This window comes from Crocodylus siamensis, chromosome 1 (genome assembly GCF_052110815.1).
Source record: "Crocodylus siamensis isolate JL-2025a chromosome 1, ASM5211081v1, whole genome shotgun sequence".
NCBI classification, from domain to species: domain Eukaryota; kingdom Metazoa; phylum Chordata; order Crocodylia; family Crocodylidae; genus Crocodylus; species Crocodylus siamensis.
The window spans coordinates 279829328-279852845 of record NC_143395.1 but is presented as its reverse complement, the minus strand read 5'-3'; the positions used below and the strand labels follow the sequence as shown (position 1 = coordinate 279852845).

Below are 23518 nucleotides of genomic sequence, written 5' to 3'. Positions count from 1 at the left end.
AATTAAGTATGAAGTGAAAAATGTACTAAGTGGCTAGATGCTTATCGAATTGTAAAATTTCCTGTGTACAGCCTTGGAGAAGACAACTCTATAAGCAGTAATTGTGGGACACAACTCACTGGGAGCAAATGCATTTTGCCTCTTACTAAGTGCTTGGCACAAAGACTTAAAAGGTCAGAGTCTGATATCAATACTCTACTTATAACTGATGCTAAGTATGACATACATTTGGTTGTTAAAGACAAACCACTTTCTCAAAGCAATGATTAAAGTGTACCACATCTTTCTGGTAACTTTGTAGTCCATGTAGGCATTAATATATATAGAATTTTGATAACAAAGCCATGCTAAAATAGCTTTGTTGAGGCAACATTGGCATGGAGATTTGCAGGTATGGAAATACAGTTAAGAATTGTAGATACTAAAAATTCAGGAGCAAAGTGCTTACTATATTAGATCAAAGCACTCTTTCATTAGGTTTGGGTTTCCTGCCTCTGCTGGAGTCATTACTTCAGAGAAAATGTATAGGCTTAGTAGTATAACGTTGTAGAAGGGAAAAGGAGAAGAAAATTTCTTCACCCCTCTTTCAGACAGTTTATGTCTTGAAGCAAGAGACTTTACCACACTTACCTGAAGACAGATAAGCACAAACATAGTTATTAATGGTAAACTTCTTGGCTGGTAACACTTGAGTTTTACCTCATGACCTCTAATAGTGGCAAACTGAAGAAGTTGACTATATATTGTGGGAAATGCTTTCTTTTTGTTTGCTTTAAATTCAACAGACATTAATGTCTGAGGCCATCCTGGTTCTCACATTACATTAGTTCCCAGAAAGTGAACTATTGTTTGCAAGGAGTGTTGAAATGTTTCTTACACGTGTCCAGATAAAACAGTGCTAGTTAAGTCACTTATTGAAATGTCTTATTGACATAACCATTAGTATTTTAATAAAGACCCAGTACCTGCCTTCACTGGCTGTGTATTAGCTTCAGACTTGATCCTGGTATATTTGTATTGCATGTAGTCCAAATCTGCGTACATTTACCAAATTATATCAGTAATTACCGAACATTCTTCTCCCGGATATTCTTTTCACCCCAATGTAAATATATATTATTTTCTTTTCCTCTTATTTTTTTTCCCCTGTATACATTGCTACTTTACATTTTCTTCCATTCTGCTCCCTTTATCTGCTCTTTATTAGTGTTGGTACTTTATTATCTCTGCGTGTCTGATGAAGGGTGTTTGTGCCCAAAAGCTTGCTAAGAACTTTTTTCCAACTATTTTAGTTGGTCTGATAAAATATATCACATTGACCCAAATAACTTTGCCTCCCTATGTCCTTAGACCAACACGGCTACAACCAACAGCCCTTTTATTAGTTTCTTCAGTCAAGCAGCTCGATTGTGCCAAATCCCGTTTCCATAAGGCTGTGTAACTGGGACAATTTGTGAGTTAAGATTGCTTGGCAGTACTGGTGATCGATTTTGATTTTGTTTTGGTTTAACCAGCCTGCATAGCCTGGGAGATGGGCAGCCTCCACTCTCAACATCCTAGAAAGGAAGACAGGCTCTTTATACACAACAAGACATATTTCATGGGATGGGTTGTCTACTAGTATGTAAATTAATATTAGTTTTGCTTTGCAGTTTATGAAAAAAGATCAGACATTTGGTTCTCTTTTTTTTTCTATTTGCAGTGGTTTTTATCTCAGGAAGGGAGTGGGTGTGAGTGTGGGATAGGAACTTGAGTTTGTCATTGGTTCTGCTGCATTACTAGGCATGGAGTGCTGTAGCCAGCATGGTCCAGGAAATGACTAGAAGAAGCATCTTGTTCCCAGATACTTGGTTGGTCCAATAAAACATATCACCAAAAAATAAATAAATCCAAAACTAAAAAAACCCCCAACTTCACAGAACCCCTCCCCACCTTATTTGTGGGGCATAATAATGTTTAATTGTTATTGGTTAGACAGTGTTTTGAGATCCTTGAATGAAGGAAGTTATGAAAATGCAGAGTAAGTATTGTGCATTCTGATGACCTTAAATGAAATTGCAAATAAGTAAAATAGCTGCTGCTTATGTCAGAACCTTGAAGAGATTTATTCTGATTTGTCTCCCTTGTCTTTTTGTGAACTGAGATGATCCAAATTTAATAGAAAATGATTTTATGAACATGTAGCTTTCTCCTTCTGTTGCAAGCAAACTCTGCATACACTTTATATGGACAAAACCATCCCCTTATTTTGAGTTCTTTATTAACTATGTAAATCCCAGCAAAGCTTTTTTCTAACACTTAACTGTTTTCGTCATTTTACTTGGAGAATAGAGCCCTTTGCGTAGTCAGCTACAACCACCTCTCTATTGCCAAAGCAGGATTAGCAAGATGCCTTTGACACAGATAATAAGTAGACATTAGTCAACAGCTTAATGCAAGCTTCAAACACCTACTCATAGGTAGGCTGAACAGAAGAACTCAGTCACATGGATTAGGTCTGCTCTCCAGTGCTGGTGGAATGACAGTTCCAGGGCTGGCAGTTTTCTCAGTTGGGAATATAAAATTTGCATTACATGTGCAGATGACATGATCTACTTTCCAAGCTGACAAGCTCAGACTCTGACAACTGATTTGAATCATTTGCTGAATAAGCTGCATTGACAAAGACAACTTGATTAAATATATACACATACAATCACACACCCTTTAAAATAAATTAATCTTCACTGAATAAATGGAGCATGTCATCTCTGAAGGGTGATTATTGTGCTTTTTTTCTCTTGAGTAAGATCTTCATAATTCATACCTACTGTGTCAAAAACAATGGCTCTTTTACAATAGAAATAAACATAATAAATAACTTTCTTTGGAGGGTATACCATACAGTTTGGTACACATTGACCATTGAAGACTTGTTCAGTTGGCAAACTTTAGGAATTATGAAACAGATGGTCACACAACTATACCAGTACCCCATCACTTGATGGAAAATTCATTTCTGTAGCTATAAATAACAGACTTCATTTTTGGACTTGGCCAGTTTTACTGGACAAGAGTCTGATTTCTGATACCTGGGACACAGTTTTTAAATGTAGCTAGGAATTTTGAGTGTTTCAATTTTTGGATGCTGTGCTTTGAGACCTAATAAAGAAGCTTGATTACCTTTCTCCCTCTAGAAATGGCTGCACAACTCTCGTTTGACAATTGGACCTATTTATAGTCTCATATCAATCACTAACAATTATGTTTAATCATTAGACACCTTTGAAAATCATGCTGTACATTACAAATGGCTTTTTCCCTTATTCATTATTCTGAATATCTACTAATGTTTAAACAGAGTTCCCACACAAGTGTTTGAAAACACATTGATATTTTTTTCTGTTTTGTTTATATCTTTGGTATTTAAACAAAATTGCTTCACTGTCCCATGCATCATATAGTGATTCTGATTGATTGCAGTGACACTCAGTGGTGACAGAAAAGCTGATCACCTGCAGCTTGCTCAGCTTGTTTCTGAAAGCAGCCAAGAATCTGTTCCATTGGATGGGAACTGCATAAACATTATCAATAGCCCTTTCTTTAATCATGCCATCCTCAAAGGCCAGAAAAGCTTGAGGAACACTTTGTCTGGAACATTTAGTGTATATCTGCCAGTAATTTGGAAGGAGTAATTTCTACTACTCATACATATTGCTATGTTATAAATTAACTATAACCACCTGAGGACAGACTTGGGTATCATTGTGAACAGATAACTGAAAGGAACGTACAGAATAACTGCCCCCCCTGACATTTCCTTGCAATATTGTGTTGTGTAAGTCATGGGATAAGCCCCACACCCTAAAAATATTGTATTGTCATTATGTTACGTAAGGGGTACACTTTCGCCTGAAACCACAGGTCAGTTGTGGTTATTCTGTTTAATAGGAGAAATACATGAAACGGAAGGGACCGCACAAATAATTAAAGAGTCGGGGAAATGGTTCATTAGGATGCAACTTTGAAAGTTTGGGACTGATCATTTCAGGAAGAAGAGGAATAAGAGAGGGCCTCCCATGGTCTTCTGGTTCTTGCTGCCATACATTTGCATTTTCATAGACCTGCATTTTACATATTGGCCTCTATTCCATCCAGTAGAACATAAAGCAACAGCAGACTCAGAAAGTTTTGTATCTGACAGCTTGTAAAGAACATTTTTTCACTCTTTAGTTGGTCTAATAAAGATATCACATTTACCCAAAGAACTTCGTCCGCCAAGAGGAGTAAAAGAACTCTTACCTTTCTTATCATACAGAATGTAAGAAATTCAACAACATTGAAATACAATGTACTTAAACTGCTTCCTTCTCTGCCTTTTTACTTTATCTAATCTTTGGAGCTTGTTGCTATGTGATATTATTAAGACTTGCTTCTTGGTGAAAGTCAAATAAGAATAGTCATTATTTTAATACTCAGTAAAAAAAAAAATGTAAAGGTTATGCTTTGGGACACAAGCTAACCATTAACTGATGGGAAATGGATAGAAACTTTCTCTGGAAAGATTATTCCATCTATTGCAGCAATGGAGGCCACAAACTAGGCTCACACTCTAAAATTGCCACTCTGATTCCTTTCCTCTGCCCAATTTGCTGCTCTGTTTTCTGTTCCCTAGTCTGTGCTCCCTGCCCAATTTCATTTCATGGTTTCTACTTCCTGCCCTGTGCCTCTGCCTGATCTCCAGCGATCCTGGTTTTTCTCCGAAAAAAAATCCCCAGTTTTTGGGTTAAAAAAAGTAACCCAAAATCCACATCTTTCCATGATTCAAATGAAACGCCAGTACTACATAAATATATATATGGTGGTGTTTCATTTTGATCATGGAAAAATGTGGATTTGGGGTTACTTTTTTAACTCGAAAATTGGGGATTTTTTTTTTAATCCAAGAAAACCAGGATCCCTGCTGATCTCCTGCTCTGCCTTCTGCTTCCTGTCCCATCTGCTGCTATGCTGCCTGTCCCTTCTCTGATCTGTCACCTGCCACACTCACAGGCTGCCGATGGCACTCATATTATAGGACTTCAACAGATTGGTTATAGTGTGTGAAAGAGAGAGAGATGGGTTGTAATGAAAAGTCTTGCAGATACGTATTTTTGTTAATTATTTTATTCCTTGATATTTATTTTTCATTACATGATTACTCAATGCAAAGAGCTTCTAAATCACACAGCTGTTATGCTTTGTTTGGGGAAGTATTTTTAATTACATTTTCTGGATCCTGCATGGCATAATGTTTTTTTCTTTTATTTAATAAAAATTATAATTTACAAAGTTTTTGGAGTGGTTAAGATTAATATTGAAGTGTAAAATATGCTCTTATTTGTGTGAAGTGAACAAATGCCTCAGCGTCTTGAGAATCTGAGGCTGGTGCTGTCAGGTTGCATATTTGCATATTGCTTCATTTTTTATAAAATTTTTAGTTAGATTTCCGTAAGATTTTTCTTCTTGTAATTCAAATTTGTTTGGTATGTTGTGGGCTGCAAGGAATTTTATATCATATGCGATATTAAAAAAAATCCTTTGCCCATTCAAGGAAAGTTTGCAGGGGTATTTTCTTTATAGACTACTTTACATTTCCAGTGCCAGTCAGAGGCAGCCAGCATCCCCAAAGATATGTTTTTTTCCTCAGAAGATGGCCAGTTAACGATTTTCATTTTACTGTAAAACAAAGCCAGACAAAATGTTCCTAATTCCAAATTTGGCAAGACTTTAAAAATGTAGCTGTCAAAATATTTGACAGCTTTTACCAAAATGACTTAAAAATGCTCCGCTACCAGAAAACATGGCTTTCTGAAAATAGATCTCCAGTGCAGCATAACATTGTAACTGAATAGCAAGATATTGTATCATTCGTTTTCTCTCCCCCCTCTAGATTTTGGATGCCATACTACAGATAAATAATCTAGTTTCTTACTACTAATACAAAAATGCATTTAAGACTTATTGACACCTTATATTATAACCATGAAAGTTAGACATATTTAATGGTAAACAGATTAATGCAAAAATGAAATAATTTTTACTGTATTGCTTTTTTAGTCTATAGAAGAGGTAAGGTATTTGTAAAAATTGGCATATTTAATGCTTGTGAAATAAAGCTAAAGTTATCAGGCATACAAAAATAAACTTATTATTTGTGATTGATACTTAATAATTGGAGTATTAGCCTCTTGTGTGCAACACTGAAACTTAAAATACTATTTATGTGAACACTGGCTATATTTTTGGGAAAAACAGAATATTTCTTTTCCTGCTGAGGACTTGTAGGACTGTTGAAATTTGATTGTGTAAGCCACTGTTGAAAAATAAAATACTGAATGCCCATTTATACCAAAGACATGCTAAAAATGAATTCTTATAGAAAGTATTGAGGTGGGTAGTCATATTAGCTTAAAGTCAGGCAGATGGATTTCAGACACTCCTCCATAATTTTTCTGAATGTAAACAATTCAAATACTAATTTATTTATTACAGTGCTTTCATTACACAGGTAAGGAGGAAGAAGCAGCACTTACATCTTCATACTTTGTATCGTCAAGGTCCCAATTTGCCCTATCTTCTGCCTTTTGCTAGGGAAAGATACTTAGAGAGATACTACATAAGGCTCAGCCCTTGATTTATCTTCATAAGATGTTCTAATGCTGTAGTCTGTGCATTAAAAATGTTTATTTTTATCCTTTTTCTTCATCTTAATGTAGAATATTATAAAATAAGCTAACCTGTAACATTGGCACTGTAACATGCTATGTTCTTGCTTAACCAGTAGAGGGAGCACAGCTTAACAGACTATATTTTGGAAGGTGTGAAACTGATATGAATAACGATGTGCAGTCGTGGCGGTCATGCATGTTAAGTCAGAATAGCTTGTTCTCTTTCAGAAGCCCAGATGTGTGAGAAGAAACAAGCTTAGTGCTGGCCAGAAGGAAAAGAACACAATGTCTAAATTGGAATGACTAATGTAATAAAAAACAGGGTTGGGGGGTACTTGGCACTCTCTGTGTGAACTGAGACTAAATAAATGAGTCTTACCACAGTTGAGGCTTCCTGGCTCAGGATTTAGACTTGGTCAGTTGCAGGTGTGCTGTTACATCCCCCTTGCATTATTAGTTTTATTTACTCTGCTCTTGATTCATGAGCAAGTCTCCTTCTGATTCCAATGTGAGGATTAAGAACAGTCTTTTAAAGTGGGATCTAAGTTTACTTCAGCTCATTCAAATGTAATTTATTTAATACAGCTGCTAAATCGTATTTAAGATCAGAGAGCACTTTTGCTAAGATACTGGCTGTGATGAATGTGCCAACTATGGGTGCATTCAAGTGTTCAAATGAACTGGTGGAAGCACAGCAGTTTAGTTGGAGCAGTTAGAAATGCTACTGGTTGAACAATGGGCAAACATTCCCAAGGCCAGCTGCTTTTTCGGCATAAAGACTGTGCTGCAGTGGGCACCCAACCAGGGGTGTCCCAGAATATGTATCATTACACATAAAAACTGGTGCACTGGGCTGCAGGTCTTGGGTTGGATGTGCCGTGAAAGGGGTAGGTGCTCCCCTGTAACCCTGTAGCACTTGTGCTGCCCCTGCAGCTCTAGCTATGGACTGCAGTGCTGATTTTGATAGGCTCAGTGCGGGAGAATGCTTTGCCCTCCTCCGTGCAGCACTCCAAAGTCCTGTTCTTGCAGCCTGCATGTGGGGCTGCAGGTATCGGGCTCTGGTGTGCACATGGAGGGGAGGGTAGCATCCACCCCCACAATGGCTAGGGCTGCAGTGGAGGGTGGTCCAGTACACTCTCTTCTCTTCCCCAACAGTATGGCTTCAGCTAGAAATGAAGCCCACCAACTCCCCCCCACACCAGATCCAGGTGGAAGGAGTTTGTGTGGGGCTCTGGGAATGGTTGGGGGCTGATCAGATCAGTTAGAGTTTGTCCTGGGGGGGTGGGAAAGGGACTCCAGGAAAGGCATAGCAGGTTGGAGGTCTGGTGATAGAACTTCATTTTCCTCTGCTTGCTAGGGTTGTGGAGAGGGGCTGGGATGCAGTAGTAGAGTCTTTCTGGAGGGAAGCAGGGGGGCCGGAGGAAGGCATACTGACACTCCAGAGGACAGTGGGAAAGCTTCTATCGAAGAGGCAAATTTACAAGTGTTTGTTCAATTGGTAGAACCCTTACCAGACAAGACTTCTATCTGGTTAGACAAGGTTTAAATTTCTAATGCAGGCATCATTTTTAGTCTATGCATTGTGAACACTAGTACACTTAGGGATTCTACCAGTGGAACAGTGACTGCACCAGTAGAAATGTAACTTGTATGCACCCTTTGTGGAGATCCTTTGAGAAAGATGCACTTGACTCATTAATTTTTTTTAATGTATTATCACGATACAGTCACTTTTAAGAACCAAATTTCACTGTCAGCCTGTGGTACTTTCATATGTTAACTGACAAATACTAATCTCTTGGGGCATGATTAGGGAATACCTCTGACTTTACAAATCAGCCACTCACAGCTTAAGTCTGTATTACAGCAAGAAAGACCTATTGACAGCAAACCATTTCCCAAACTAACCAGTTTCAAGAGGAGAACTTCTCTCTAACTGTGTATCTTGCACTGTAATATTGGCCTCATTAGGGACAGAAGTTACACATAAGCTGGTTTAAGTGATCAGAAACTGGTTTAAACCTGTAACAGAACAGAAGTTCAATGCACATAAACCAGTTACAAAATGTCTGAAACTGATTTAAGATAAACCTGGTTGAATGTAGTATCAGACTTAACTGATTGAGGTCAAACTGGTTTATGGAACTTCTGTCCCAGACCCCTTCCTGCTTCAAGTTAAATTAGAGTCTGCCAGCATGGTCTGTAGCACTGGGCTGGGCTGTACTGTCTGCTCCAATGGAGTGGGGTTGGCCCCTCTCCTCTGCTCTCTAGCCGAAGCAGGAGTGGGAGTGTGCCTGGATTCCAGCTGGCATGGCCCTCTAAGGTAAAGGGATTTATTCCCCCTTCCCTCCCTTATCCCATCAGCATGGACCCCAGCCAGGGCCTGCCAGGCCAGGAGGCAGCATTCTCTTTCGGGCATTTCACCCCACTCACCATTTGAGCGGTGGGGGTGTGGCCAGCCCTAGCACCAGCCTGAAAAAACAGAAGATGGGGGGGGTTAATTTCCTCCTCCCTCCCCTGTCCCACCAGCATGCCAGGGTCTTCCTGGCAAGGGTGGAGCAGCCTGTATCAGGGCCCCCTCCCTTGCTGCAGCAGGGGTGGGGGGCAGATGCTGGCCCAGCATGACCCCCTGAGGTGAAGGGGGCAGGGAGAGGGTTTATTACCCTATCCCTCCCTTCTTCCCCCAGGGAACTGCATTTAGCAGAGGTGGTGGCCAGGGCTGGCAGACCCTGGCTGGGATTCCCTGGGGGGAGAAGGAAGGGAGTAGGGAATAAACCATCTCCCTCCCCTCTTCACCTCAGGGGCCCATACTTGCCAGTACCTGGCCATGCCCCCACCGCTGCTACTGCAGCTTAAGGGCAGGGGGACCCTGACATGGGCTGCTCTGCCTCAGCCAGGTAGACCCCTGCACACAGGTGGGACAGGTGAGGAAAGGCAGAATTAAACCCCGCTCTGTCCCCTGTTCTTTGAGGCTGCTGCTGGGGCTGGCCACATGCCCCACTACTTGAGCGGCGAGGGGGTGGGAAATGCCTGGCAGGGGCTGCTTCCCTTTTCCCTCTTCAGGCACACTCCGACTGGGTACTGTGCAGGCCCTGGTGGGGGTTTAACCCCTGCCCCAATCATACTCAGGCCTGCCGGGGCCTGGCCACACCCTCCCTCTGTTTCCCTCCAGCCGAAGGCTCACTCTAGCATCCCCCAGCTTGTGGCCTGAGCCATTGCAGGCATGTGCTTGCATATCCAGAATCAAAAGTGAATGTCTATTCTCTTGCAAATCAGTTCAATCTGTGCAGAGTAGACTAACCTGCAAAGACTGAATTGATTAAGGCTCTGACTTTTTGAATGTCTGTACTTAGCCCAAGGTGCATATTTTGACCAATATTTTGCAAAGAATGGCTAATTAAAAAGAAACTCATAAGCTTATTATTCACTTTTATTTTTTGCAGTTCTTTCTGCAGGGGCTGAAATCCAAAAAATTTGTGCCTGTAGTTATTTGCTTTACTACCTTAGATGTGCAGTTTTGGATGTTACGGTCACTGCCTTAACAAGCTGATACAGGAGAGTAAAGCAGAACTGTCATTTTGAAATTACTCATTTGAAAGCTCTTTAAAAAAGAGTTAGAAAACACCAAGACTGTTTTTGTTCCCTTTTCAGTTTTTGAGGAAATATATTGACATATTCTGCTGAGAATGGGATTATCAGTAGGAGGACATTTATGGGAAATTTACCCCCCAACAACTCTTCAAGGCACCAGAGACCTCACAGACATTATTACTCAGTTTAGCATCTGTACCAGTATGAAGCCATGTCACCCAATATAAAAGGCAAGTCACTTAAAGACTTTCCTTTTTAGGGACTTAGATTTCTTGGAGAATCGTATAATATTACATTTTGGAAAGGCGTATATTCATTCTTGAGGCATATGAACTTCCAGTGGGTTGGGAAGAGATACTTCCTTGCAACCATTGCATTACAAACCATACAACCATTGCATTACCTTGCAAACCATAAGCATTACATTGGACATTACTACAGAAATGTTGCATTAAATTTAGGTTGATACTATATGCTATGCAAGCTACATATTCTCTTTTAGTCCTCCTAATATTGTCCAGTGCAGTTCTGAAGACTGCAGAATATTTGTATACTCTGTCCTGTACAATACCTGCTCTCCTATAGTGTGAAAATATTCTCCTTCTGTCTGCTTCTGTTGCTATATGTGAGGCTGAAGGAACCGATCAGAAATCAGAAAGAACAGCATGTTTTCCCCTGAAAATGGACAGAGGCTCTGGGAGATTTGCAGTGAGCTGACAAGCAATGCTGTAGTGGCTTGAGAAAACATGATGTGTCAGTGAGATAGGGATGTGTGTGCCCCAAAGCCTCATTTCTTATAAACACTTATAAGGTCCACATATCAAAAAAGTGTTTGATCATTCTGATATTAAGGCAAGCGGGAAATAATAAGTACAAGTGACGTGACAGATTAATTTCCTATCCTTTGCTGTCTATTGTATATAAGATATTATTGCCATGATGACTATGATGTTGCCACTGTTTGTTTCAGAACAGATTAAGGGTAGCTTGGTAGATGATAGTTTTGTGGCAGTAATTTGCAAGCAAGTGTATTAAGAGCATAACATGTATTTTATCTGATGAGGATTTGTTGCTCTTAAACTCAGCTGGATTGGAGAGGGTGATTAGTGGCCCACAGGCTTGAGGGTAACATTTACTTCACATGTAAAAATGATTTTAAAAGTCCTAATGTAAAATTTAAAAGAATTCTGTAAACAGTCTGTACGTTTAGTGTAACATAATTTTTTCCTAGTGGATAAATAAGTTTATTTTTCACATGGTTCCTCCTGCCCCTGTTTTATTATTTTTAATTGTTATTTTGTGTTGCAGGCAGTAGAAGTGGTCAGTACATCAAATATTTATTATTGTATATAATTTTTATTTTCTGACAGGCATCTTTGTATTTTTTTCCCACTAAATTATTATTTTCCAGAATTTTTCAGGAAGCATAAGTGTTATATTTACTTATACTTTTCAAGATAAGAACTGCAACCTCAAACTTTGTTCCATATTCTATGGGAAGCTAGTGTAGATAGTAGGGCTCTCAGATTTGCGTTTGCATCTGAGAGCCAGTTGCAAAGGATATATGGTGCAGCTTTCCCTATCAGTTTTCTCTTTTAATTGCTAGGATTCAAATACCTTAAGGGAAGGCAGGAGGAAGACAGGAAGATGCTGCTGTGCCTGCTGTCTCTGCTGGAGCTCCAGCCAGGGAGCAGAGGGGTGGGGCCAGCCCTGCTGAGGAGCAGAGAGATTTGCCCAGGGCTGCAAAGCATCTGCGATGCTGAGGGATCTCTGGTTTAACTTGAACCAGGAAGGGGTCTGGGACAGACATGGCATAAACCGGTTTGACCCAAATCAGTTAAGATTGAATAGTAAATGTTTTCAGTCTGAGCCTTCAAGAGGCAGAGAACATTCAACCAGGTTTAGCTCAAATCGGTTTCAGCCATTTTCAGACTGGTTTATGTGTACTTAATATCTGTTCTGTTAGAGTTTTAAATCAGTTTCTGATCACTTAAATCAGTTTATGTGTAATGTCTGTCCCTAGCCTGTAGGTTCTGTAGGCATCTCCTATGTTACACTGTAGCCAGGGATTTCTGTGCCATGTGCAACCCTTCTTCAAGAGGAGAAGAAATGGCTTTATAGTCCAGCCATAGACCCTGATACATAGAAGTAAATGGGAACATAAGATACAGAGCAGCAAACTCACTGGAAAACAATGGTAAAGTTTTGAACTGAAATATATTGGTTTTCAGATGAAATATTTTAGTTTTTAATATTTCACCGCAAAAATATTTTTCAGCCAATTAGAAGAACCTATTTTTTAAGCAACTCTGGAGCTAATCTCTTTGTATGTGGAGATTTTTCTTCAATTTGCTTCAGGTTACTTAAGAGGCAGTTAGATAAAGATAATTTGACCTTTTGAATAGAATTTCCATAGTGGGGACTAGATCCACCTCTTATGAGCTATTCTCATTGCCAAGGTGACCTCTACAGCTTGTGTGTCAAGGCAGTGGGCTATCTTCTCCCTGTATACATGCTGGCGCACAGCCAGATTTTCTCTTTGTGTGTGGATTTTGCAGGGATCAATACCTTGGCAGCTGTCACATTTCACCTTTTTTTGTAGACCTTTCTGTGCCCCACTATCTGTTAGGCTTGAAAATGTAAAATGAACGTAACTATCTCAGTAGCTATGACAGCTGGAGTCTTTTTTAAAATAGAAATTTTGATTATGCAGAACAAAAAGAAAATACAAAAGAAGGGTCAGTATTTCATTCTGTTGTGTACTGCCTGAATCTGAACTTTGTCATATGCGCAGGTATATGTAAACACAAGTGCATACATTTGGAGATGGTGCGTGTGCGTGCTCAAGCACGTGTGCACATCTCCCTTCCCCCACCGCCAACTAATTTGGAACTTCCAGGCTTGTTTACATGCACATCATCATCAGTTTTAAAAACCCACTTTAGATAATGTAGTATAAGCCTCTGTATGTAGACATAACCTCTCTTTCCATGGAGTAGATTGACATACAGTCTTGTTCTGAGTTAGTGGGCTAGGGAACTATGAACCCAGTGTTCTACTAAGAGGTGTCTGTTCAAAAGCTTGCAACAATTTTGATATGATTTTCAGCTTGGCAGTAAATTGGCGCTGAAACATGGTTTTGTAGATTACAGAGTTCCTCTTTCCAAGCTAAATGTTGTTCCCATGTTACTCAGTAGCATAACTTAATGCCACATAATAGGCCAAATCATCTGGGGGTTTTTATCTCAAAGAGTGACTTTATGTTTTGAGACAGGTGAGCTCATTGCACAGAAGTTCATAATAAAATAATCATAAAAAAATAGCATGAAAAGGTGCCAAAGACAGAGAAAGATAATATAAAGGATATGTGTGACCCAGTGCTGTTGTTTTTTGTGGATTGGTGTCCAGCTCACAGTGTCTTTTTTTCTATTTGATGTATGACAGCAAATATTTTAGCAGACCTGAAATATTAATTCAGCTGGAAAGAAAACAGTGGAGAGAGTGGAGGTGATGAGGAGATGGAAGAAATGAATGATGAGAAGAAAATTAAATCACTTAATGCCTTAGAAAGAATGTGTTTGCTTTTGCCTTGTTTGTAGTTGTAACAGCAGTCTTTTAGAAGAAATGACTGCAAAGTGCATAAACAGCACCAGATTATATTATATAGGTTTTGCTTTTAAAAACTTTTTCTGACTGATCTTATCCCAGAAGCATCCCTGAGAACAGCAATGGTGCAATGTTTCCTGTTTATAAAATTCTTTTACTACCACTTTAAAAAGAAATGTTGGAAACCCTGAAGGAAGAGTAATTATGGCTTTGCTGCTGAGATCCAGTTATTAGAATTCTGGATGACACTGCCTTTTGTTTTGCAGGAAAAAATATAAATTAATGTAAAAATGCAAGGCAGAGAAGTGGGGTCTATGCCGTGGTGATTAGCCTTAAATTATTACTTTGTGGATGTTTTCTTCATTGATGCAGGTCACTGTGGTAGCTAGGCAGGGCTATTCCAGATGGATGCAAATGATTAAATGGTGTGAAACAGAACGGTTGAGAGAAACAAGTGAGAGGGAGAAGTTGGGGGAGGGTAGTCAAGGAGGATGAGATGCATTTTATATTGAAATAACAAAAGCTTCCCCTCAGGTTTGGGGCCTACTTGGCCCCCAGACCATCACTTAAAATGTTCTTTTGAATTCAGGAATGGGCTTCTCAAGAGTAACCTGGATGGAGAGCGAGATGACCCTGAAGAGAGAGGGCCAAGGCCCGCGAGCATGAGCAAAGGCTTCAATCCTGGTAGATCTGTCCAGTCAAGGGGGCTGTAAGTCAGAGACTTTACTTTAATCTTGTGTTTGTCTGTGTAGTGGTATGTCTGTACATACAGTATCCCTCTTTATATATATCCATTTATATATAAAGTACATATCTTTTTATTGGCACCCCATAGGATCGTAATTCAACCTCTTATTTTGTGGATTTTATCATAGTCTGAGCAAATTCCTTTAACAAGATTAAGTACTTTTAACAATACCTGTCGACGTCTTGAGAGCTTTTTTAGTCTAAAGAATTTACTGTGAGCTACTATACCTTTTTTCCAAAAGTAATGGCTAAAATAAATTATTCTCCGATGTAAATGTTTGTGGTTTACTGGGATAAATATTTGATTAGTGTCCATCCTACTCTTGGTAATCAGTTAACTTGTGGTAAATTCCGTAATGTATGCAAGCTCTTTGAGGGTTTAGAAACATTTCATCCACTTTGTTAGGGTGCTTTCACTCATTTTTACCAATATTCTCTGTTCTCTCTGCTGAACCATCGTAGTGACTTAGGAGAACACCTTTGTGACTCTCTTTGGTTTCCCTTTGCATTTTCCCCTTGGTTTTTCTTTCATCAGCAAAAGATTCTATAATTTTCCCCCCCACAGAATATTTTTCACTTTTCCATAAGATTTCATTCAAAATCTTGTCAGAACAGGCCACTCTAGGAAGAAATCTGCTCACATTAACAGCTTCTTCTTGTTGATTTTTAGCTCTTGTCTTTTATATTTTTTTTCATCCAACATTGAGAAGAGGAATGAAAAAGAACATCCATAGAAGCTTATGATGGATTCAGTTCTATCGCATATTACTTAAGTGATTTGATATTGATAAATCTTCCATTTCATTAAGAAATAATTTTATTGTACACAAATAACCACCGATAAAATACAGAAGTCCTATTCAAGTTCTAGTTGTGGTAGATAACATAAACATCAAAAGGTATTAATGTGGAGTTCTGCAGTTAAAATACAAATACCACATCCTGTCACATTTTTAAATTTCGTTTTAAGTTTTATTTATGATAAAGTGAGATGATAAAGTCTAGTAGCCTTGTTAAAAGTCACTTGTAGAATATAATTTTAGCCTGATTTGCCAAACATTTGCAAAATTGAATACCAGTGTAATGCTAATGTCACATGACACATCACTTCATGCAAAATAAAAATTGTAATACCATTAGCAACCTTTTTATCTAATTTAGAAAACCCATACCAGTGTGACATGGTTTCATTGTATGTTGTACAATGAAAATGTAATTTGTTTTATGTCTGTCCTTTTATATTTGGAGGACAGTTACACTTAGTAGAAATCTTGAATGAGAGTGAGAGTGTAAGATCACCAAAATATTTTTCTTATAAGTTGATATCACCCAGCCCCCTATGTTAAATTTCACACTCCATGTTTGAAAATTAATCCATTAACTTTAGTGGACTTTGAACCAGGTCCTGAGGCTAAGTACAGACAGTCAAAAAGCCTGAGGCTGAATCAGTTCAGTCTTTATAGGTTAGTTTAAACTGTAGAGATTAAATTGAAACAGAAATGACCAGACATTTACCTTTGACTCAAGAATTGCAGCCACGTGCCTGCAGCAGCTGAGGCCAAAAGTTGGGGGGGGAGGGGCTAGAGCACAGCTCTCTGGCTGGAAGTTCACTTCCTCTTCCTGTTGTCCCTGAGGTCTCTGGGATTTGCAGTCCAGACTTACATCAGCAGGATTCTGCAGGGTTGCTTATCATTTCCTCTTCTTGCTTCCAGGTGCCTTTGGGATTTGTAGTCCACAGTCATAGCCAGCAGTAAGTTTGAACAGGGGAAGGGGTGTTTAACCCCTGTCTCTGGACCCAGACCTCAGCTGGGGTTTACCACGGGGGTAGTTGTCCCCCTCACTCCTGCTCCCCATCCTTGTCAGCCAGCCCTCACTGCTCCGGCTAGGGGGAAAAGGGGTGGGGCCAGCCCTGCTCTCTGGAGCAGACAGTACAGTACAGCTCAGCCCAGCCCAGCCCAGGGCTACAAAATGCTGGGGGACTCTGATTTAACTTGAATCAGGAAGAGGTCTTGGACAGAAGTTCCATAAACCAGTTTGACCCAAATCAGTTAAGTCTGATACTACATTCAACCAAGTTAATCTTGAATCAGTTTCAGCCATTTTGAAACTGGTTAATGTGCACTGAGATTCTGATCTGTTACAGGTTTAAACCAGTTTCTGATCACTTAAACTGGTTTGTGTGTAACTTCTGTCCCTAGCCTTAAAGAAGAAAAAGGGCGTATAGGGGGAAGGCAGAGAGAAAAACCTGGGAACTACAGTAACTCTGATAGGTGTTGTAGTTTACTAGCATTCTAGCATTGTACACATTAAAGAGATCACAGATTAAAACAGATGTAGATTTTTTTCAGTAATTTAGCTGTTAGGGAACCAGCTGTTGTGAAAAACACATGTTCAATTTTCTACAGATTTTTTTAGTTGAACTAGAATTCCAATTGATGGATTCTGTACAGTTTTCCCAAGCAATATAATTTTTGGATGCAAGAGTTTTATAAAATAAAGAGCCTTCTGGATTGCAAAACTTTGAAATTTAGCAGTTTATAGTGGAGTATGTGGTAGATTTAATTGCCTAAAATTTAAATGTGCTGTTTAGATGGCATTTTTTCCAATTTACAAAGAGCCCTGGGCACATGTATACACTCTTTTAAAAAAAATAGCTTCTATTTCCCAGCATTTTGGAATACCACAATACGTCCATATCGTGATTATCCTCTTCAGTGATGCACAAAGTGATGCCAACTTGCATTAGTCTTATTGTCACCTTATATACCAAAGTCTTTATTGACCAAAGCACTTTAGTGTGTGTTTGAGTGTTTTGCTGGATTGAAGCCTAAATTACTGAGGATGTAGGAATGCAGTAGACAGTATTAAAATTTGACGAGGTCTCAATTCAACACGTGTTCAGTTTCATGCATATGAATTATCTCCTCTGAGCTCAAAGACCCGATGTACTTGCATAAGTATTTACAGAGTTGGAGCCTAAAAAGGGAAAACTTTTGCTGATTGAAAACCTGTAAGTACTAATCACTAATGTTGGAAATTCAGAAAACAAACAAACATGGTTCCTGAAGATATTTAGCACTGTAAATAGTTCTGAAAGTGCAATGCAAAGCCCTTCTTGGTTCACTACATATACATAAAAACCAGCAGCACCTAGTGTGTGATACCTGGCATCAAATGTTCCTCAGTGACTAATAATAATTAATGAATTAAAAAAAATTAAATTTTATCTTTTTTGACAATAATAATAAATATAATAGCAACTGAACAACAACAACAAAAAACTTTATAAAGAAAAAATATTAAAAATCACAATATATACATTAACACATTATATTACTCCTCGGTAGCACATAGGTTGCCTACCAGTTTCTCTATCCCTAATACACCTTGTATTCTGAGTCTGATGAGCAATGGATTGGATCCACCTTCTCTGGAGCCTCTGGATGGATCCAACATGCTAGTGTCACTTTCTTCCCAGCTAGTGCTCAGAGCAGGATGCAGCCCTCACCAGGCTTCCTCTCCCCCTGTCCCTCCTCCCCTGTCTCCCATGCTGTCCAAGGGGTGAGGAGTGTTGCTAGATGCTGGCCTCTGGCTAGCACTTTAAGGTAAAAGGCTGGGGTGGGGGAAGGGGAAGGAGAAGGAGGGAGGGGAGACTGCTTGTGTGGACTTCATACATCTGTTCGTGACACTGAGCTTTTCAATCTCCCACTCCCTGCTTCTTCATACTGCCTACAGCAAACTGACAGGCACTGCACTGGTTCATTGCATTGACCTGGTTCATTGCAAACTAGGTCATTTCTCACACCACTTTCTGTCCCCTGTTGAACACTGGCAGCAAGCCAGCAGGGAGTGTATCAGAACACAAAGCTTGTCAGATCATCAAAAAAACAAAGCCTCTCTCTCATTAGTTCAAGCTGTTCTTAAACAGCTTTTTGCAAAGCCTTTAAGGAAGAAGGGGGGAACTTGTTGATTAGCTCCAAAGAGCCCTAAGCAGACACTGTTCTATCTGCCTTTGTTTCAGTGAAATTGGAGACACACACACAGAGACACCACTCAGCATTAGCTGACATGGGGGTGGTGTGACTGTGACCAGATGTTGGCTGAGGTCCATGCCACTGGAATTTGTTCTGTGGGAGAGGTGGGGATCCCTGCTTGAGCAGCAAACTGTGATGGGGGTGGAGCAGGGGGAAGCCAGGCAGATGCTGCTCTCTCCTGGATGCAGTCTCTGCCTCCTTCTCAACCAGCTGGAGCTTTGGGTAGGGAGGAGAGGGGTGGGGCCAGCCTTGCTGTCTGGAGCAGACAGCCCAGCCCAGGGCTGAAAAGCATGCTGGGGGACTTGAATTTAACTTAAACCAGGAAGGGGTGTGGGACAGAAGTTCTGTAAAAGGTTTTGACCCAAATCAGTTAAGTGTGATATTGCATTCAACCAGATTTATCTTAAACCAGTTTCAGCCATTTTGTACTGAAATTCTGTTCTGTTACAGGTTTAAAACAGTTTCTGATTACTTAAATTGGCTTATGTGCAACTTCTGTCCCTAGCCTACAAGTTTGGGTGACATTATTTCATAGTTTCATAGTTTCTAGGGTTGGAAGGGACCTGAGCAGATCATTGAGTCCGACCCCCGGCAAGGTGTTCATCTAGCCTCCTCTTAAAGAACCCCAGGGTAGGACCCAGCACCACTTCTCTTGGAAGATGGTTCCAGATCCTAGCCGCCCTGACCGTGAAGTAGCGCCTCCTGATATCTAGCCTAAATCTACCCTCTGCCAGCTTGTGACCGTTATTCTTGCTCACTCCTGGGGAACAGGGACTTCCCCAGTGCCTGCCGGCCCCCTCTGATTAGTTTGTAACAGGCCACTAGATCTCCCCTCAGCCTTTTCTTGTGGAGGCTGAACACGTTCAGGTCCTGTAGTGTCTCCTTGTGGGGTCTGCCCTGCTGCCCCCTGATCATGCGAGTGGCCCTCCTCTGGACCTTCTCCATGTTGTCCACATCCCTCTTGAAGTGCGGTGCCCAGAACTGGACGCAGTACTCCAACTGCGGCCTGACCAGTGCCGCATAGAGGGGGAGTATCACTTCCTTGGACCTGCTCGAGATGCATCTGTGGATGCATGACAGGGTGCGGTTGGCCTTCCTGACTGCATCCCCACACTGCCAGCCCATGTTCATCTTAGCATCAATGATGACTCCAAGATCCCTTTCTGCCTCTGTACTGACGAGAAGGGAGTTCCCCAGCCTGTAAGTATGATGCCAGTTGTTCCTCCCCAGGTGCATCACCCTACACTATTTATAATCACTTTTTCACCAGTCCCTGACCTTCTGACCAGATTAGGAGGCTTAACTTTCCCAACATTTCTGCTGAGGTTGTATGTGGTATGTTTTTCATTCTATGGCTTTAGCTGTTACTGAGGCTTACTTTTCTGTTAACATTCCTCTGTATGATTTTTACATTTGCTGATCAATGGGTACACCAATTCATGCTCTAGGAAGGCCTATGTTTCCCTCCTTTTTGGCATTGTTAAAGGGAGGGTATTTATCCATCAACCTGGATAAGCCTAATGCTTGGATAGCAGATGACTCAGTGGGCTAAACACTGTTGTGTGGCCATCATGTTACTCACCTACAAATTCATGCCCCATGTCTGTCTGTTTTTGGTGTGTACATTCCTTTGGACAACCATGGACAGTATTAGACAATTTATTTTTAGTCCTATATAGTGGGCTTGGGAATTAGATCTGGGACTTTATTGGAGAGGTGTAGCTTCCTTTGGGATTAGTATTGTTGACAAATACAATACTTATTCTTTAAAAGGAATAACTTTTAATACTTATGCTAAATGTTTGCTGGTAGGCGTGCTAAGATCCAAATACATGACAGTATTGCTGAGCAGAATACTTAAGCTTCTGCTTACAAAAGTTCAGAAAGAGATATATGAATACAGAAAAAAGAGAAAAATACATGAACGCTAAAGCAGTGTTACTACACTGCTTTGTGGATTGCTTACTACACTTGGGTATTCTAGGTATTGTTCTAATTGCCTGTGATCTTTTAGCTAGTTTCCTTAGTGTATGTGAGTTAACAATTTTAACAATATGTAACAGATTTTACAAATACTGGATAGATTATTGCTAAAACCCTTTAAAACATCTCAAAGATTATGCATGTTGTATATTAAAAATAATTAGTTCTGTATTTAAAAGTCATGAATTAAATAGACTAGTCAGATGCATTATTCCACTAACAACTTCTTTAGGAATGCTTGTCCATGTTCATACAACAGGGTTCACAGATAAACCCTGGATTCAAATATTTACTTCAGTTCTAGTGATAGCTTCTTTATCTGATCTTGGCAGGTTTCTTGGTCACATTCCTGAATACAACTGGTTTAACTTTGAGAGGATAGTTGTTTGGAAACTACATAAATAACAATTATAGTAAAAAAGAAAGATGTGTACATAAATTATCCATTGTAATATGTGTGACATATTATAATCTGCTTAATGTCTGACTCCCCAGGTACCCCTCCACTATTTTACTGGCTACATTCATTCCCCTCCCCTCCTCCCTACACCAACCTGTTTCTTACCCATTGACTCCTCAATTTACATCTTTACTGACTGGCTGTCTTGCATGCATACCATGCTCTGGCTTTTTTACTATTCATTCCATACTGGAAGAGCACTGACCAACTACAGATGCTTTATCTGGCTGATAAAGGGTATTTGTACCTGAAAGCTTGCAAAGAATTTTTCCAACTATTTGGGTTAGTTTAATAAAAGATATCAGATTTACCTAAAGAACCTTATCTGCCTATGTCCTTAGACCAGCACGACTACAACCTATATCATTGTAACACCACATTTTTCTTTAAAAGATACCAGTACAGGGTCCTTGTTTTAGACTAACCTTAATCAAGAATAAAATTAACTTTAGATGATATATTTTCTATGGCTGAGCGAAACAGCACCATTTAATTTTGATTTCTGTTTCACCATTTCAAAGGCACAGCATTTCGTTTTGTCATTTTGTTTAATTTTGAAGCACTGTTCTGTTTCATTTCGTCGAAACGGTTTCACTGTTTCGGCGTGTTTTGACATTTTGCCCATAGGTTATAATGGAAATCATGAAAATGCCTATAATGTTGTCATTTCTTACCTGATTCAGATGAGAATTGCAGGGATGGTAGCCCCTTATGAGGGTATGAAGCCTGCCAAGTTTCAAGGAGATAGGTGCAGGAGTTTCTAGGAAACTGCACCTCAAGTTGCTGAAAGCAAAACCCATGTCAGTTGCTGGCAGTGGCAGCCTTCTGTCATCCTGCATGCAGATCTGGGGGCCTGCACCCCTGGGAGGGTTCTGGGGTTGTGCTGGACTCCTCCCTGGGGTGCAGGCTGCTGGATCTGTGCTCGGGATGGCAGGAGGCTGCTGCTGCTGCCTGGGACCAGCACTGGGTGCAGCCTGCGTCCAGGGGCTGGGAAGACTGGTGCTGCCTCTGGCCCTAGGCAGCAGCAGCAGCCTCCTGTCATCCTGCGTGCAGATCTGATTCAATAAGCCATTAGATAAAAGTAGAGGTACACTGGTACATCAGTCCCATATCGGATCAGCACCGATATAGGGAAAACTGACAGTATCGGAAATTGGCTTTTTTTTGCCTGTTTTGGCTGATAATGTGACCGATAAATGCCCCGTTCATGCGCATAGCCACAGCATGTATGCAGCCAGAAGCACAGCTTAGTAACTTGCAGAGCAGCATTTGGCTGGTAAGTCTGGTGTGGGGAAAGGGTGGGGAGAGGGAAGAGGGTTGGGGGTGCAGATCAAGGGCCCCGTGGTGAGGGAGGGAATGGAGCAGGAATAGGCGCTGCCCAGTTGGGGTGGAGTGTGGGATGGAGCCACGGCTCTTCTGGGGGATATGGGGGGTGGGGGAAGGAGGCTTCTGCCATTGTGTGTACCCCCAGATCTGTGCATGGGGTGAGGGTGGGCTGCCACTGTGGGCTGGGGCTGGAGGCTGTGCTGGGTTCTTCCTGGCAGGGGTGTTAGGCTGGGCTGTGCTAGGGGTGGGTGGCAGCAGCACTGGGAGGTGGGGCTATGTGGGGACTACAGTGAAGTTTGGGGTGGCTGCAGGCCCCCACCCCCATAGCACCCTCCTAGTGCCAGTGCTGCCTGCCCCAAGCACAGCCCGGCACAAACCCCAGCCCCAGCCCCAGCCCCAGCTTGCAGTGGCAGCCCACCCTCAGCCTGTGTGGGTCCTAATGCAGTGCCTCTTCTGGGCATGTGCTGTGCTCAGTGCAGGGGCACACCAAGCTTAAAGTGCTGGTTTTTGGGTTTATTTTAACATCTGTAAGCAGGCTGAATGTTTGTTCAGATGTCTCTGTATAAGTTTGTTTCCTGGCTAAAAAAAATAAAATAAAATAAAATAAACTCAAAATAAACAAAAGAAAAACCCAGGAGAGTTCTCCCAGATGGTTTGAATGTGTGTTCACAGCCTTAAATGAGCAACCATTTTTCAATATTCCATTTTATTTTTGCCATTCATTGTTTGAACATCATTCAAACTCTGCAGTGAATATAGAATTATTAATTTCCACAAGGATGTTTCAGTGGTGCTCTCACTGTAGTGTCTGAATGCTTACAAATATTTATTTTATGATATCACTGTGACAGTAGGTGTCATTATTATCCCCAGGTGACATATGAGGAACAGAGGCACAAAGGTATGAAGGCCAAAATTGTAGAAGCTGAGACATGTTGGGCCTGTTTTTGAGATTGTTCACCATTTTTATAGCCTTTCATATATTTAAACACAGCTCCCCTGTCTTCATTTGCAGCTATGGGTGCTTAGCACTTTTAGAAGTTTGCTCCAAGTGCTTCAAATTGGGCATCAAAAAAATAAGG

At 40.6% G+C, this 23518-nt stretch overlaps 1 protein-coding gene across 1 annotated transcript in view; it reads left to right on the top strand.

Moving 5' to 3' along the window:
• The window catches only part of FRMPD4 (FERM and PDZ domain containing 4), a 487363-nt gene that overhangs the window by 16950 nt on the left and 446895 nt on the right, over positions 1-23518 (top strand). Inside the window, exon 2 of the mRNA XM_090063719.1 lies at positions 14476-14595. Within this exon, the coding sequence (XP_089919845.1) occupies positions 14476-14595 (120 nt within the window). The remainder of the gene's footprint in view (positions 1-14475; positions 14596-23518) is intronic.